The sequence below is a fragment of the Castor canadensis genome, chromosome 16 (genome assembly GCF_047511655.1).
Source record: "Castor canadensis chromosome 16, mCasCan1.hap1v2, whole genome shotgun sequence".
Lineage (NCBI taxonomy): Eukaryota > Metazoa > Chordata > Mammalia > Rodentia > Castoridae > Castor > Castor canadensis.
Genome location: NC_133401.1, coordinates 10,263,443 through 10,281,790, shown reverse-complemented (window position 1 = coordinate 10,281,790; position 18,348 = coordinate 10,263,443). Strand labels below are relative to the sequence as shown.

Here is an 18,348-nt window from a genome sequence, read left to right as displayed (position 1 = left end):
TTATATTTGGTGGTGTAATCCAGCATTTTTTATGAGGCTTTCATAAACTAATGATGTATCTTAAAATCAGTAGCTTTTTAGATTCTTTATAATGTGTAATAGCTGTAGGATGAGTTTCCAGGAGTGAGAATTCTGGGCTAGAGGTTCTCATTTGAAAAGGTGTAGTTATCACTAAATTGCATGCTGTACATGGGTCACTTCACCCTCCCACCAACAATTCATGAATATGGCTGTTTTCTTACCATGTAGCCATCAAATCTGGTCCTTATCAATCTTGATAGTTGAAAAGAGGGTGTGTCCATTTTCATTTGATTTCCTCTCATTGTAAGCGAACTGTCTTTTCATTTAAGAGTCATATCACAGGCTGTGTTCTTTTTCACTGTTGGTGGTACTGGGCTTGAACTTGGGGCCTTCACCTTGAGCCACTCTGCCAGGCCCTTTTTTGTGTTGGGTTCTTTCAAGATAGGGTGTCATAAATTATTTGTCCAGGCTGGCTTTGAACCATGATCTTCCTGATCTCTGCCTTCCAAGTAACTAGGATTACAGGCATGGGCCATCTGTACACAACTCACAGGCTGTGTTCCTACGCTACCTGCATAGAAACAGGAGGCAAAGTAAAACCTACTGTATATACATCCGAGCCCGGGCCCTGTGCCTGGTCTGCGTGGTGAATAGGAGACGGGCAGGGGGAGGGGGAATCATGTAGCCTCTTATCTGTGACCTGCCTGTTCAGATCCTTTATCCATGTCTCTCTAGAATAATTTTGTCATTCTTTTATTGACTCTAGCAGTTAGCTACGTATTGGTGATATAACAGTTCGTGGTATTTTTTTCCAACTTGTCTTTGACTTTTCTGAAAGCCTTTTGGACATGGAGATTCCGTTTCCTGTTTTCCCATAATCCTTTCTGCAGGATTTTGAATCCCAAGGTTTTCTTGGGGGTGGGAATGGGGATATGATACATGATTTCATTGCTCATTTGAATCTTTTCTTTTTCCCACGGTACTGGGGATTGAACCCGGGGCCTTGCTAGGCATGAATCTTTGAAACCATTTGGAATTTATTCTGAGGAAAACTATGAGGTAAGGACCCATCTTTTCTTTAAAGATGGCTACCTAGTTGTCCTAACACCAGTCCATCCTGTCCCCACTAATTTTGTTTTAATCTGCTTTTTCCTGTATCAAAACTGTGGTTTAGATTTTCTGACTAGCTCTAAATCTGCTAATGCTGAAACTGCTCGTTATATTTTCTACATCAACCTCCAAGTTACCTTATTTTAAACAAAATATTTTTTATTTTTTTTGCCAGTACTTGAGACTCAAACTCAAGGCCTTACACTTACTAGACAGGTGCTCTATCACTTGAGCCACTCTGCCAGCCCTTCAACAAAATCTGTTAGAATCATGTTGCACTCAACCCAGGAATAACTGCTGTCTCCAAGATAATTGAACTTTCCTATCCAAAAGATCTATTTTTTCCATTTCGTAAGACTTCCTGTGTGTCCTTCAGGAGTGTTTGTTCTTTCCTGGCTGTACCGAGGCTTGAACTCAGGCCCTTACGCTTGCCAGGCATGCATTCTACCACTTGAGCCTCTCTGCTAGTCCTTAATATTCATTCTTAATGTGCCCAAGACATGCTAGTCCATGCCTGTAATCTCAGGTACTTACAGTTTGGAGGAAGGAGGATCACCAGTTCAAGGCCAGAGATAGTGAGATCGTCTCAAAAATAAAAATAAAAAAATTCCCAAAAGTTTGTTTTTCGAGGGGCTAGCCAATTATCCCTAGATATCTTGTCTTTTATGAGACTGTTTCTACTAGACATTCTAGAAGCTTCCCTGTAGTCTTGAAAATAATTGTTCTCTGCATATTTATTTTAATGACTGGTCAATGTGTTAAATCTTACTATTTATAGTAATTTTTCAGATGAGTCTCAAATTGAGCTAAGAAAGTCCTTGGTTAGTACCTTCTGACTAATGTAAAGGAATAGTGGATAGTAACCACACATCTTACCCTGGTTTTGTGAAATTTTATTTATTTATTTATTTATTATTGTTTATTTTATTTATCTTTATTTATTATTTATTTATTTATTTGTAGTGGGCTTTGAGCTCAGGGCCTCACACTTCCTAGGCAGACACTCTGCCACTTGAGGCACCCTGCCAGCCTAAGTTTTGTGAAAATTCTTAACAGAGTCATCTCTTGTTATGTGGGTATGTGTGTGTCCTCAAGAATGGTTGTGAGCATGCTGGTTTATGCATTTAATCCGAGCTACTTGGAAGATGGAGATCAGAAGGATGGTGGCAAAAAGATCCCATATCAATCAATAAGCCAGTTGTGGTGGTGCACACCTGTGCGGGGGAGGCCATGTGTGGGAGGATTGTGATCGGCTAGCTGGGGTAAAAACATGAGACCTCACCTGAAAAACAAAAAAGGGCCAGGGGTGTGATTCAAGTGGTATTGTGCCTGCCTAGAAGCATAAAGCCCCGAGTTCAAACCCTCCAAATGATGGGGGAAGTGGTTGTTGAGTTTTGTGAAAGGCCTCTTCAGAGTCTATGAAGATGACCCAGGGTTTTTGCGTGTCCACCACCATGTTTAGAGTCTACATTTTTAAGGTCTACTAATGAACCCATTGCTTGTTTTTTGGGTTTTTTTTTTTTTTTTTCGGTACTAGGGTTTGAACTCAAGGCCTACACCTTGAGCCACTCTGCCAACCCTTTTTTGTGATGTTTTTTTCAAGATAGGAGCTCCCAAACTACTTTGCTTGGGCTGGCTTTGAACCTCGATCCTCCTGATCTCTGCCTCTGGAGTAGCCAGGATTACAGGCATGACCCACCAGTGCCTAGCTGGCCCTTTGCTTTTTTAAGGCTGTTTGTACTCGATAAGTGACATCACTATGACATTTTCTCAGGCAGCATTTGTCACATTGTGTCATGTAAATAACTTAAAAGTTTCCTTTTCTAAATTCTAGAACACTGAAATCTATTACAACTGTTTTTGTATGATTTGCTAGTTTCCCTTTGGAAACCTGTGAGCTGGAAACTTTTGTAGTGAGAGGTAATAGCTCTTTATACGTACTGGTAACTGGGGATCATTAAACTTGCAGTGGTAACTCAAAGTAGATAATTCAGATGAACCTTTCCAAAATGTCTTCAAGCTTGATTTTAGCTTCCCACCCCCTTCCCTGAAATGATGAGGTCCAAGTAGTCTCCTTGGTTCCCAAAATCCACCTGAATTTCCTGAGTACACCGCCCTGAAACATTGCCTTTGCTGAGGGTTCTTCCAGAATTTGGCTGGAGACAGGAGTCATAGGCTTCTATCCCTGAAGTAAGCTGACCTCTGGAAAAGGACTCAGGCTGGTGGAGTGGCTCCAGTGGTAGAGCTCCTGCCTAACAAGTGTGAGGCCCTGAGTTCAAACTACAGCTCCCTACCCCCCCAAAAAAAAAATTCCTAAAGACCATTTAAAAAAAAAAAGGATTTGTTGTCCAAATAGTAAGAATTGTAGCAACTCATACCTCCATAGTTCTAAACATTGCCTTCAAACACTTTGTCCAGAAGACAATACCCAGGGTCAGACAGTTTGGGTTCTTACGACTCTAGATCATCAGCTCTTTCGTCCATTAAAGGGCACTGCCCTGACAGTGATTGGCCTCCCCAGAGAGGGGAGCAGGATTGGGGATGAGAGGACACCTCACTTCCAGTGTTCGACTACCTGGGTTCAAGTCTTGGCTGTGGTGTTATCTCTGGGTCCCTGAGCCCATTGCTCCATGTGTTCATGTTCAGTTGTTGCCTGGGCTGGTCTGGAACTCAAGTTGTCCTCCTGCCTCAGCCTCCCAAGTAACTGGGACTAAAGGCATGCACCACCATGCGTAGCAGTGGCAATAGTTTTTAAACAGCATGATGCTGTAATCACATTTCCCTAAAACTTTGTCTTTGAAAATGTTTGTTGTTGATTTTGGTTTGATTTTTTTTTTTTGAGACAGCATCTCACTATACAGTGCAGGCTGATCTTGAACTCTCTGTAGCCATCCTGGCCTCAGACACAATCCTTTTGCCTCAGCATCCCAAGTATTGGAATTATAGTGTACATCTCCTCGCACAGCAAAAATATGTATTTATTCATTGAGAAGCCCTGAGACAAAACAATAAGATTGCATGGCATTTAACATTTCTTTTTTATTCTTTGGTGTATTTTGAATTTTTATTTTATTTTTGAGATAGGGTTTTGCTAACTGCCTGGCTGGCCTCGATTCTCAATCCTCTTGCTTCCGACTCCTGAGTAGCTGAGATTACAAGCATGTGCTTGGCCTACTTTTTTCCTTTTTGATTGTACTGGGGTTTGAACTCAGGGCCTCCCCCTTGCTAGGCAGGTGCTCTACCACTTGAGCCACTCCATCAGCCTTTTTTATGATGGTTGTTTTCAAGATAGGGTCTCATGAACTATTTGCCTAGGCTGGCATCGAACCTCGATCCTCCTGATTGCTGCCTCCTTATTAGCTAGGATTACAGGCATGAGCCACTGGCACCTGGCTATTTTTCATATTTTTAAAGCTTTAGCATGCACTACTTTTACAACCAGAGAGAAATTTAAAGGAAATGTAGAGCTAGGTGCTGGAGGCTCACGCCTATAATCCCAGCTACTTAGGAGGCAGAGATCAGGAGGATCGAGGTTCAAAGCCAACCCAGGCAAATAGTTCTTGAGACCCTGTCTCAAAAAATAACCTTCACAAAAAAGGCTGGTGGAATGGCTTAAGGTGTAAACCCTGGGTTCAAACCCCAGCACCACACACATGCAAAAAAAAAAAAAAGTGTAGGACTCAAGGTATAAAGAAAAAGAATCACATGAGATCTTCTGCATAATTCCTCAGTTAAGGTCAAAGAAACATCAGCTGCCACCACACACCTTTTCCCCTTTGTCACAGAAAATTCCACACTAATTCTGATTCTGTTTTCATGTCCTGGAACTTTCTAAGATGTTCCAAAACTTCCAGTCCCTTTCTTTGTTTATGCCTGATTATCAACCTGTTTAGTAGCATCCCAACAAGAGCCCACTCTATATATCAAAATATGCTGCCTCATTATCCCATGTGTAAAAAACAGGATCAGTTTTTGGACCCAGACTAGAGACAGTGTTACCTGTTGTATTAGCTTGGGCTGCTATAACAAAGTAACAGCTTGTGTGGCTTACACAAGAGAAAGGCATTTTCTCATGGTTCAGGAGGCTGGGAAGTCCAAGATGAAGGGGCCAGCTAGGTCAGTGTCTAGTGAGGCCTCTCTGCTGCCTTGTAGATGAGTGTCATCTCTGTGTATAAAGTGACCTCTTTATGCTGGGGAAAAGAAGAACTAGTGTTTCTTGTAAGGACACTAATCCTTATCAAACTGGGGCCCCACCCTGATGATTTCATGGAACTACCTCCATAAAGTTCCAAACAATCACATCACAGGTTCAGCATAGGACTCTGGAGGAGGGGGACACACTCAGTCCATAACAAGACCTAGAAAGTGTATGGCACAGTTGCCTTGTACCTGGAGAGGACTCAGAAAATGGAAACAGTTGGTAATGATGTTCATGGGAACTTTTTTGGAAGAACAAATTGACTCAGTTTCTACTATACACTCACAACACAGATCACTTTGACGACTTCAGAAAGCAGGATTTCTCCCCACTAGTGAGCAGACACTTCTGCATGAAGGCCAGCTGTGTGTCCTCTCCTCCACAGCCTGTTATTCTTAGCTCTCCAAGCCCAAGTCAGTTCACAGATCCAGCAGGCCCTGATGGAGAGGTCAGGCACCCCTAACCTTGCACAGTTGCCATATGTACACTCCAGAAATCTTCCTCTAAGCCCTTAACAATGGGACCTAGGGCCACTTACTAGGGTGATAATGCATTTGAACAAAATGTAATGTTACCAGGGGGTGGTCTCGGAAGATCTCAGATTCTTGTGTACCCTGAAAGATTCAGGCAAGATGTGGAAATGACAGTAAAGTTTATGAGGAAAGGAATGCACTTTCAATTCATTGAAAGCTGGTTGTCTCCAAAATAACGTGAACAAGTACTTTTACCCTGGCACCAGTTGTTTTTGTTTGTTTGTTTGTTTGTTTGTTTTTTGGAGTTTTGGGGGGTGTTTTTTTGCAGTTCTGGGGTTTGAACTCAGGGCCTACACCTTGAGCCATTCCACCAGTCCTTTTTTGTGATGGATTTTTTTCACGATAGGGTCCAGCAGAACTATTTTCCCTGACTGGCTTCTAACTACAGTCCTCCTGATGTCTGCCTCCCGAGTAGCTAACTCCCAGGCGCAAGCCACTGGCACCCATTTTTTAATTGAAATGGAAAGGGCTTGGAGCATTAAGCCTCTCCGTAAGACCAGCCTGTGAGGATGAAGTCACAGTCAAGGTCAGGAGGCTAGGGTATACCTACAGAGTATCAAAGTACAAAATATTATTGGGTCCACCTGAGTCTGGGGTTTAAGGTTTTCTAGGGCTGGGGTTTGAACTCAGGGCCTCATGCCTTTTAGGCAGGCACTTTACCACTTGATCCATGCCCTGAGTCTTTGTTTTGTTAAAGAATAATTATTGTTTTAGGAATTGATGTTGACCCACCTTAGAAGGGGTGACTGGAAAACATCTTGTGACATCCCAGTGACTTGGGTGGACTATTGTGATCTTAACAAAGACTCTTAAGTGTTGGAAAGTGCATTGGTAGCTCAAGTCTGTAATCCTAGCTACTCAGGAGGCAGACATCAGGACGATTGCAGTTGGAAGCCAGCGTGGACAAATAGTTCATGACACCCTATCTTGAAAAAATCCATCACAGAAAAGGGCTGGTGGAGTGGCTCAAGGTGTAGGCCCTGAATTCAAGCCCTACTACCACAAATAAGTGATAGACCGCCTACTTAGCAAGTGTGAAGCCCTGAGGCAGGTCACGGGGTGAAGGTGTGAAGACGAGCTTGCGGCAGGGTCTGGTCACCTGCAGGGGTGCGCACAGCGCAGGTGGAGAAACGCAGAGAAACGCGAATACTTGTCCCTGGGAGGGAACTGCACGAGAGGCATGGACACCAGAGACAGTTGGTCACCTTAGCGGGCCGCACAATGAGCTTTAAAGAGAGGGCAAACAGGTGCCTGTGAGGGAGAGAGACCCACCCACCCTCCGGAATGTTAGTAAGAAAGGAGCAGTGAGTTTCTCGAAACAAAAGAAGGGTTGTTTCAAGTTTATAGAATTAAAGTTGGAGAGTTCCATTACGAAGGGAGCTGGAGGGCTGGCGGAGTGGCTCAAGAAATTAAGAGCGCCTGCCTAGCAAGCGTAAGGACGTAAGTTCAAACCCCAGTACCGCCAAAAATTAAAGAGGGCGATCGTTGGGAAACGATCTTGTAAAGAGTTCCACATAAATGCTGAACTAGTAATTTAAAATACCGCGCAGTCCTTGTGCTGGGGACCGGAGTCCGCTACAGCCGTTGTGACACGCAGAGCCGCTGGGGGGCGCTGGAGGACAGCGAGCGGCGTTTACGCATGCGTACACGGCTTCTCACGCGCACCTGTTCAGACTCGCACCAAGGTCCACGCACGCGTACAACGTCCAGCTGGGTACCCAGGCGCACGCATGCGCACGGCCCCTAGCAGCCGTGCGAGGCGTTCTTTCAATTACTGTTGGAAGCGCTGGAGGTGGCGGAGCCCAGTCAGCGGTCACGGAAATCCGAGCGACGTCCCAGGGATGAGCACAATGGATGACATCGACGACGTCGTACGGGCGGGAGCAGATGGCAGGTGTCAGGCCCGGGAGCTCCAGGAAGCCCTCCTGGCCGCAGCCGCCCGGCCCGTGGCGCGAGTCCCGGGCCTGGAGTCGGTGCCACACCTCTACCGGCCGTTCAGCCTTCTGGAAATCCACCAGCAGCGGCTGTTCCACCATTACCTGCACAGCTCGCCCATGATCCCGGCGAGACTGCTGCGAGACATCGAGGAGCGCCGCCGGCTGTTCGTGGAGGGCTGCCGGGCCCGCGAGGCGGCCTTCGACGCCAACCCCCCGCCGCTCGGCGCGGACGCGCTGGCCTTCACGCTGGCCCTGGCCGCCTCCGCTGGCGGCCCCGTGCCCCACTAAGCGGGACGCCGGGGCCACGGGCGGGGGACGCGCGGGGTCGCCGGCGCCCCCGGCTTCTCACGTGCGTTCGTGGAAACTGCGTGGCTTTGCAGAGATAAACGTGTAAGAAAACTTGCGGCTGATGGAACCCATGGAAACCAGCCGAGAGGACAAAAGAAACGCAGGAGATGCGGTTGCTAGGAAACCAGTGGTGTCGCCAGGATGGCCAGCATGCCAGAGGGAAGCGGAAGTGGCCGGATTCGCGGTCGCACGGTCAGCCGGCGGATCTTTGTAGGGCTAGCGAAGTGCTGCAGATGAATTCTGAATATTCAAGTCCAAACACTCATTGTGAGAGAAATCTCAAGCCATGGGAAGCGGGTAGCTGTGGGAATGGGTGTTCATGGTTAAACTTTCTATTTGATTCTAGAATGTGTGTTCACAAGAGTCAGAAGTATCAAAATCTGTGCGGTGACAAGTTAACCTCCTGTTCCTGCCCTCTGCCTGCCAAATTGGGAACTATTTCGAACAGATGTCACTGTTGGCGACTTGGAGGTTTGTTTGCTTTTCCTTGGGTTTGTTGTTTTTACTTTGTCTTTTAACAGTTTCCTAATGCATTAAAAATTAATATTTAATACATTAAAAATGGAGATAGTGTAGATACTCAGCTTTTTTAAATCAGTATATTCTATACTTCTGTCAACATTTTGGGTTTTGTTTATATTGGAGATATTTCTATATTGTTTTAACAACTATAAGACTATCTTAATATAATGAATTAGTTATCTTTTTTTTTCCTTTTCTAAATGATTTTGTAGTTTCTGTGTATTTATAAAGTTTGCCATTTTCCATGGAGGCCACTTCTGTAAGTGGAAACTCTTGATTAAGAGGAAGTGTATTTTTGATGGATTTTCCCAGAGGAAAATCAGGCGCACTCCGTGCTGAGTGCCTGATTCTCCACGCATGCTCAGCTTCGGGAGGCTCTGCCTGTGCGATGTCCTTTCTCACTGCTGTTTTCATTTGCATGTCTCTTAACTATGGAGAAGAACACAGGGTTTTAGTGCGTAAGAGCCATTTGGTTTTGCTTCTCTGTGACTACCTGTCCACTCCACATCCTTTACTCATTTTTTTTTTTTGGAGGGCCTGGGGTTTGAACTCGGGGCTTTGCACTTGCAAAGCAAGTGCTGTACTGCTCTACCACACATCCAGTCCATTTTGCTCTGTTTTGTTTTTGTTTTGTTTGTACTGCTCTACCACACATCCAGTCCATTTTGCTCTGTTTTGTTTTTGTTTTGTTTTGTTCTTTGGTATTGGGGTTTGAACTCAGGGCTTACACCTTGAGTCACTCAGCCCCCTTTTTTTCATGATGGCTTTTTTCAAGATAGAATCTCAAAAACTATTTGCCCAGGCTCGCTTTGAACCACAGTCCTCCTGATCTCTGCCTCCTGAGTAGCTAGGATTACAGGCGTGAGCCGCTGGCGCTAAGCTGCTCTGGTTATTTTGGAAATGGGGTCTCTTGAAGTCTCTGCCCAAGCTGGCCTCCAAACTATCCCCAGATATCAGCCTCCTAAGTAGCTAGAATTGCAGGTGCTCAGAACCACTGTTGCCCAGCTCTTTACTCATTTCTCATTCACTTGCAAGTCTATTTGTGTATCAGTCACTAAGGAAGTTAACCCAGGTTGGGCATCACCACCTGCAATCCCAGCTAACTGGAAGGCAGAGGTAGGAGGATCTCCATTGCAGGCCAACTGGACAAAAGCATGAGACCTTACCTGCAAAATAACAAAGTTAAAAAGTAGCTCAAGTGATAGAGCACTTGCCTAGCAAGCACAAGACCCTGAGTTCAAACCCCAGTACCAAACCCCCCCCCTCCAAACAAAAAGAAGTGAGCCCTTTGCAATATGAGATGGAAAGACAGTTTCTCAGTTTTGACTGCTTTTGATCCTTTGTCCTTGCAGAAGAGGGTTTGTTTTAATGTAGCTGCAGATATTCAGTTTTTTCGTCTGTGGCTTCTAGCCTTTGAGTCATAGTTAGAAATCTGTTGCCCACCAGGATTTTGAAGGAACTTAAGGGTTTTGAATGTCGACCTGAACATCGTTATTCGCTTGGAATGTTGTGGGTTCTGAGAGCACCACTCCTCCTCACTGCGCTGCTTTTCCAGTGCTTTTTATGGCTATTCAGTTTTTCTTGTGGGACGTTAGGTTCAGCCTGACTCATTCCAGTTTCTACAGAGAACTAGTCGCATTTTTGTTTGCGTGGCAGTAATTTGTGTACTTTTTGAGTGAAAATGGGCATCTTTGTGATGTCCTCCTACCCAGTAATGTGACATGTTCCACTCGCCCTGCCACACATGTTTGAAAGTTTCCTTCATATAAGCCTTGCATAAAAGAATAGTACAAGGTTTAATGGTTTGTTTATGGCTATCATGAGGTTTTGTTTGTACATCGAATGCTATTGGTTTATTTATTTTTGGTGCTCTATTAAACTTACTGTATCCTGTATTTTTACTGTGTAATTATTTGTATTTTTCTTTGATATACATCCATATCATACAAAGAGCAATGGTTTACCTTATCCTTTCTAATTATTAATACCTCCAAGTCCTTTCTGTTAGATAATTGCTTTGGCTAGAAATGCCAACCCAGAGGCTGGGCACCGGTGGCTCACGCCTGTAATCCTAGCTACTCAGGAGGCAGAGATCAGGAGAATCAAGGTTTGAAACCAGCCCTGGCAAACAGTTCTCGAGACCCTATCTCGAAAAAGCCCATCACAAAAAAGGGCTGATGGAGTGGCTCAAGATAAAGGCCCTGAGTTCAAGCCCCAGTACCAGAAAAAATAAATTCCAACCCAGTATAAATAATAATAGAACAAGAAGACATTGTCGGGTTTTTCCTGCCTTACTAGGAATTCTCCTAGTGTTTGCCCAGTAAGTATGCTGATTTGGGGTTGAAATGAATAATTGTGTCATGTTAAGGAAATACACACTTATTCCTATTTATTGTCCTTTTTTCCTCAAAATGGTTGGGAATTTTGTTAAAGCTCAGTTCCAGGCCAAGCACAGTGGCTTATGTCTGTAATCCCAGCTACTGAAGAGGCAAAGGTCAATGGTTCAAGGTCAGCTTGGACAAAAAGTTAGTGAGACCCCATCACAACCAATAAGCCTAGTGTGGTGAAGTATGCCTGTAATATTTCCCATACCTGGATTTCCTCCCTAGAGATTTGCAAACAGGCCTAAAGAAAATAAGCACTTGCTTCACTAGCAGAAAGAATGAGAACTCATTTTAAAATCATGTATGGGGCTGAAGGCTTGGCTCAAACCCTAGAGTGCCTGCCTAGCAAGCTCAAAGGGCTGAGTAAAAACTTCAGTGCCACAAAAAAAAAAATCCTACATATGTGTGCTTTCTTTGTTTTGTTTTTTAATGTACCAATCTTGAGAGAGGTTTCTCAGTTTTACTTTTTCAAGAATTCCTATAATCCTAGCTACTCAGGAGGCAGAGATTAGGAGGATCTAATCTCTTTGAGGCCATCTGGGCAAATAGTTCTCGAAAGATCTTGAAAAATACCCAACCCAAAAAAGGAGTGGCACAGGGGCTCAAGTGGTAGACTGCCCACCTAGCAAGTGTGAGGCCCTGAGTTAAAACACCAGTACCAAAGGAAAAACAAAACAAATACTCCTTTAAGCTGAGCGTGGTGGACACAGCTGTAGTCCCAGCACAGGGGAAGCAGAGGCAAGAGGACTGCTCAAGTTAGGAGTTCAAGACCAGCCTGAGCAACATAGTGAGAACTTACCTCAAAAAAAAAAAAGTTTAAAAAAATCCTTTATTTACTTGAGACAGGCTCTCACTGTGTAGCCCAGGGTGGCCTTTAACCCACAGCAATCCTCCTGCTTCAGCCTCCCAAGAAAGTCCTTCTTTTAGAACCCTGTAAATCAGGCTCAAAATGGGACAAAAAACATGACCTCTGTCATGCTGTCTTCCTATGCCATGTGGGTGGTATCTTCCCCACCCCACTGCTGAGCACAAGTGTGTGAGGATTTGTGTCTACATTTTCTCTGCCAGCTGTGGTTACAGAGTGTAGACTCTGGGGCCTTAGATGTATACATATCTGGGTGTAATTTTTTTTTGTAGTACTGGGGTTTGAACTCAGGGCCTTGGGCATGCCAGGCAGGTGCTCTACCACTTGAGTCACTTCCCCAGCTTTTTTGTTTGTTTGTTTTGTTTTGTTTGTTTTTCAGATAGGGTCTCATGCTTTTGCCCAGACCAGCCTCTGGCTGGGATTCTCCTATGTCCACCTCCCAAGTAGCTGGGATTCCAGGCGTGCACTACCATGTCCAGCCTGGGTGTAATTATTTCTATAAGTTTAATATGCAGTTCTCTATAAGTCTTGTGAATGGGATGTCGTGTGTGGGGGTGCGTTTCTGCTGTGTGCATGTCAGTGTGTTTTACTTAGCTCACGTTTCACCAAATCTGTTTTTCTCACTGGATCTGGGAACGTGAATGGCACAGTCTTATTCCCAGGTCACCATATCTTTCAGTCTTTGTTCTTGGATGTGTCTCTGTGTCATCCTGCTTATGATGTTCCTGTGCTTCTGTGTCTGAAAGCCTTTATCACCTTGTGTATTGTGCAAGCATTATCTGCCATTTGTGAACAACCTGATTAGAGTGAGGGATTTCTCCCCTTGTGAGTCCAGAACTGCTGTGGTTTGCATAAGTGTTCCTCAAAGGCCCACGGGATAAAGGCCTGGGCTCCAGCCCATGTTGCTATTGAGATATGGTGGAGCCTTTGAGAGGTGGGGCCTAGCAGGAGGAAGTTAGGTTATTGGGGGCCTCCTCTCAAAGTGGGAGGAAGTTAGGTTATTGGGGGCATGTCCTCACAGGGGATTATGGGACTCCAGTCTCTGTCCTCTCTCTGCTCCAGGTGAGCTGGCTGCTCCACCATGTGCTCCTGCCATGATGTGCAGCCTCACCACAGGCCCAAAGCCAAAATAAACCTTTCCTCTTCTTAAATTACTTTATCTCAGATGTTTGTAATGGTAATGGAAAGCTGCTAACGCAAGTGCTGGGGAGAGATGTCTGAAAAGAGGACCGTGTAACATGTCAGAAGCAGGAGAGAGGGCTAGTGGAGTGGCTCAAGTGGTAGAGCATCTGTCTGGAAGTGTGAGGCCCAGAGCTCAAACCCTAGTACTGTCCCCCTACCCCCCAAAAAAAGATAATAAAGCAGACCAGAGGAAGGCGCACAGTGCAGGTGGGACACTCCTGGAAAAATGACATTGGTTCCAGGATGAAACTAAGAATTTGGGGACAGAAATTTGACACAGATCAAAAGCACAGGGCCAGTCCCTGAGTACACTGCAGACCTAAGTTACCTCACACCCTAACAAGTGGCCTTCCCCATCTTAAGTCCTGAGTCCAGGAACATGCAGGCTTGTGTGCTTGGTCCAAGGAGATTGTAGACCCCTTGGGTCTAAAGAAATCAATAATTTTCCAACAGTTGGTCGGAGGAAGACAATGTTCCAACATTGTGAGAAATGTAGAGAAAGTGTCTGACTCCAGGCACAATGGTTCATGCCTATAATCCCAGCTATGCAGGAAGAAGAGATCAAGAGGACTGGTTTGAAGCCAGCTCAAGCAAAAAGTTAGCAAGTCCCCATCTCAACTAATAAGCTGGATGTGGTGATGCATGCCTGTCATCCCATCTACTCAGGAGGCGTAAGTACAAGGATCATGGTCCAAACTGCCCAAGGGAAAACACAAGACCCTATTCAAAACAATAACTTAAAGCAAAAAGGGCTGGTGGAGTGGTTCAAGGTAGAGCGTCTGAGTTCAAACACCAGTACCACCAAAAAAAAAAAATGGGGGGGCCTTAACCTTGAGCCACTCCACCAGCCCAATTTTTTGTGATAGGTTTTTTCGAGATAGGGTCCCACAAACTATTTGCCCGGGCTGGCTTCGAACTGCAGTCCTCCTGAGTAGCAAGAATTACAGGTGTGAGCCACCGGCACCCAGCCAAAAAAAAGTTTTTTAATGAATTTAGTGTATCCCAAGCGTCCAGTGTTTGTGTCTGCAGCAGGGCACAGCAGTAATGTCCGAGGCCTTCACACTCACCCAGAGCAACCTCAGTCCTGCCACCTCAAGTCCTGGTGAGCGTCCTCCATGGCAGCACGAGTGCTTATCTTTTATACTCGATTTTCACTTTCCTATGTTTCACGTTTAGATCCACAGATACCTGCCATTGTGGGACAGTTGCCTGCAGCATCCAGCCCAGTGACACTCTGCATGAGTCTGCAGCCTAGAAGCCACAGGCTAGCCCATCCAGCCTCGGTGTGTAGGATGCCAGGCCATCTAGACTTATGTAAGCACACTGTGTGCTGCTCACAGAACCACAAGCTTGCCCAGTGACACAATTCTCATAGCCTGTCCCCAGTGTTAACTGACACGTGACTGTGTAGTCCTGTGACAGGCCAGGCATAATTTAAAACGTAATTATCAAAATAACTGCACGAGTTAAATAGTGCGTGGCATCCATTTTACAGAGGAGGAATGTGAGGCTCAGAGAGATGGTGTCCCTTGTTGAAGGTCACCCAGCAACTAAGTGTAAAGTTTGACCAATTTGACTCCCACACCTGTGCACTTGGCCTCTGGCATGTGCCCGGTGGGCCCACGGCGCCAGGGGTGGAGTTGGGACCAGCAAATGTCCACTAAATGCACACATGTCCCTGCCCAGGTCCTAGGAGTCCTCCCAGCACTAGGATCCCAAGACCTGTGGATTCTTAGAGGACTCTGGAGTGCAGTGTTGAGCAAGTCAAGAGTTCGAGACTGGCCTCAATCCCTCTTCTAGCTCAACCCCTAAAGATGCTAATAAGAAGTGTCTTGAACCAGGCATGGGAAATGAAGACGCCACAAAAGAAACACACTGGCCTGGACAGCATAAGGAGTTCAGGCTAGCTAAGCACTTAGGGCTCACACCTATAATCCTAGCTAGCCGGGAGGCTGAGATCACAGTTCAAGGCTAGCCTGGGCAAGTAGTTCAAGAGACCCTATCTAAAAAACAACCAATGGGCTGGCGGGGTGGCTCAAGTAGTATAGCGCCTGCCTAGCAAACGTGAGGCCCTGAGTTCAAACCCCAGTGCCACTAAAATAAAAACTTTTAAATAACCAAAACAAAATGAACTTCAGGTGTGGCTCAAGTGATAAAGCACCTGCTTTGTAAGTGTGAAGCCTGAGTTCAAACCCCAGTACCACCAAAAAAAGCTAAAAGGAGTTAAGGCTAGACTACCATGAACATCAGGGCTAGCCTTATGTTCCAATCTGACTGATAGTTTCCCATCACTGTGACAAAATACCTAAGATAATCAACTTATAAGGCGTGGAGATTATTTTGGCTTGCAGTGTCTGAGGTTTCAGTCCTGGTCAGTTCACCCTGTTGCTTTGGGCCTGTGGTGGTTCAGTACCCATGGTGAGAGCTCTACCCACCTCATGGCAGCAGGAAAGCAAAGACAGAAAGAGGAAGAGGCTAGGGACACAATGTCCCCTCTAAGGTCACACCTCCTGGGACCTAACTTCCTCCCACTAGGCCCTGCCTCCTAGAGTTCCACCACCTCCCCAAAGGGCCAGCCCTTTAGCATGTGGGCATTTGGGTGACATTTAAGCTCCAAACAATAACTGAACTGGCCTTCCCTCCCCTTCCTCCACCCTCACTTTGGTCCAGAACGTGGGAGATGCCAGGAGTACTACATCAGACGGGAGTGTGGCTACAGCAGACACAGTCAGACCAGAACACAGGGAGGCAGACTCTGTATTTCCCTCAGCCCCAGCCACCATCAGAAAAGGGCCTGGTAACATTTCAGCCCTTATCATCATCCCGCTGAGGCTCCTGAGATGGGAAGAGGAGAGAAAAAGAATAAAAATAACAGTAACCATTCCCCATAAAAATAATATCATTTATGTAGGGCTTACTGATCTAGTACATTCCATGGGTTACAATGCTTATCATAGTCTTCTTGCTATTTTTTCAAATGCACACTCATACCACAGGACCTTTGCACTTGCTTCTCCCTCTGCCTGCAATACTATCCACATGTTCCAATCCCTCACTGCTTTCAAGAGTTCAAATGTTACCTTCCCAAATCTTCCCTGGACACTCCATTTAGAGTGGCCAAACAAAACAGAGAAAGAAAACACCTCCCAGCACCCCCGGCTCCTTCCTCCTACACTTTCTCCCAGGCCTCATCATCACCTTGTAAAATGCCTCCTATTCACCCAGGTTCCTTGTCCGTTTCCCCCACCAGAAGCTCAGATGCACTAAAGCAGAGGCAGGTGTCTGTTTGGTTCACTACTGTATCGATGGCTCAAAACTGACCAATGAGAGTGCTACATTATCTTGGGCCTCAGTGATTGGCTTAGGGATAGACGTGTGACCTAATTCAGACCAATGAGAACCTTTTGCGGGTTTGATGTCTCCAGGAGGGGTCCCCTGCCTGGAAATAGTCTGCCCGGGGAGAAAGTAGAAGGCAGAGTGAGGACGAGTGAGGTTCCCAGTGGTAAGCGTTTGGTACCTGGATCCCACCACACCTGAAGTTGGAAAATTACACTCTAGACTTTTATTCCTCTCTACCCATAGATTTTTTTCTCTAAAGCCAATTGGATCTGAATTTTCTGTTGCAGTCAGCACAGTTCTGATTCCAGTACCAGTTGGTCTTTATAGAAGATTTCCGCTGAGCCCTAACCTCACAGCACTTCGCCTTGTGCGGCTGGTGGACCTCGGATTTGAGCCTCTGTCTCTGTGACCCTGGAAACTGCATGGGTAGGCTACCATATTCTGCATATTGGCAGGGGTGAGAAGCACCTCTCCCCTACCCCCACCCCCAGCTTAGTGCCAAAAAAACAAAAACGAAAACAAAAAACTTAAGGGCTCAGCACATAGTAGATTTTTACAATACTGCTTATAAGACTGGCAGAGTGGCTCAGGTGGTAAAACGCCTGTCTAGCAAGCATGGGGCCCTGAGTTCAAAGCCCCAGTGCTGCCAAAAAAAAAAAAATCCTGCTTATAATTCTTTGATAGCACCTATTAGACTGCATACTGAGTCCGTAAACCAACTGTAAAAAGATATCTTTGAGACCCTTGAGTGGCTAGTAGACAGTATTATAACACATCTTAAATTCGTCTGGTGGAATAATGGCCTTGTATGTCCATTTTTAAAATGTAGCTATTAAAGATGCAGATGCAAATATTTACAGCTGAAATCGCATAAGGTCTGGACTATACTGTAAAATACTACAGTGCAAAAAGAAATAGAGAGGGAGCTGGGTGCTGGTGACTCACGCCTGTAATCCCAGCTACTTGAGAGGCTGAGATCGGGAGGATCATGGTTCGAGACCAGCACAGGCAAATAGTTCACAATACCCCATCTCCAAAATAACCAGAGCCAAATGGACTGGAGGTGTGGCTCAAGTGGTAGAGCGCCTAGTTTGCAAGTGCAAAGCCTTGAGTTCAAACCTGTCTCCCACACACAAAAAAATTTTTTAAAAAGTAGAGAGGAAAACAGATCAAGTGGTCAAGAAAAAGCTGATAATAGTTGACCATTGGTGATAGGTATGTCAAGTTCATTATACTATTCTCTCAAAGTGTGTCTAAAAGTTCCACTAAAATGGTCTCTAAAATTATAGCCTCCATTTATAGAAAATTCTGGAAAGTGCATCCCAGCCGTGGCTGGGATGGGGTGCAGAGGAACTACAAAAGTTCCTGAGGAAATTTACAAAGGAGGATATGAATGATGGTTTCTCAAGTGTATCCAATGTCAAAATTCAACTTGTGCACTTGAACACCTGCTGTTACTTCTTCATCACTTATACCTCAATAAAGTCAAAAACAAATGATGTGTATATGCAGTAGGAGAAATAACAAAACCAGTCATGGCTCACAAATGTGTAGATACTAAGTGGATCGGGTTGGGTGTGGTGGTGCATGCCTGTAATCACAGGTACATGGGAGGCATAACTAGGAGGAAGTTGGAGGCCACGCTGGGCAAAAACACAAGACCCTCTCTGAAAAAAACAAACAAAGCAAAAAGGACTCAAGTGGTAGAGCACTGGAGGCCCTAAATTCAATCCCCAGTAGGACCAAAAAATATTAATTAATTTTTAAAATCCATTATCAGGTCTGGCAGAATGCTTACCTACCAAAGCCCTGGCTTCCGTTCCCAGCATTGCAAAAAAGAAAAAGAAATCTAGTATTGATGGCAAATAAACTTGTGCACACCTTTTAATACCTTAGGATATTGTTGCCA

At 45.3% G+C, this 18,348-nt stretch overlaps 1 protein-coding gene and 1 non-coding gene across 3 annotated transcripts; both read left to right on the top strand.

Moving 5' to 3' along the window:
• The first annotated feature begins 116 nt into the window (after window positions 1-116).
• Window positions 117-17,963, top strand: Eid2b (EP300 interacting inhibitor of differentiation 2B). 2 transcript variants are annotated; one of them, XR_012442820.1, is made up of 2 exons: window positions 117-8,618; window positions 16,727-17,963. XR_012442820.1 is itself a non-coding variant. In XM_074058588.1 (1 exon), exon 1 carries the CDS (start codon window positions 7,593-7,595, stop codon window positions 8,085-8,087), a length of 495 nt encoding a protein of 164 aa, XP_073914689.1. In that variant the 5' UTR covers window positions 117-7,592; the 3' UTR covers window positions 8,088-10,564. The 2 variants fall into 2 exon arrangements, 1 of the variants encoding a protein (XP_073914689.1); XM_074058588.1 differs by lacking the exon at window positions 16,727-17,963 and having other exon boundaries at window positions 117-10,564.
• LOC141418370 (small nucleolar RNA SNORA51) lies at window positions 552-684 on the top strand. The gene has a single exon (XR_012443022.1). It is a non-coding gene; the product is annotated as a small nucleolar RNA SNORA51 (small nucleolar RNA).
• Window positions 17,964-18,348: the final 385 nt, after the last annotated feature.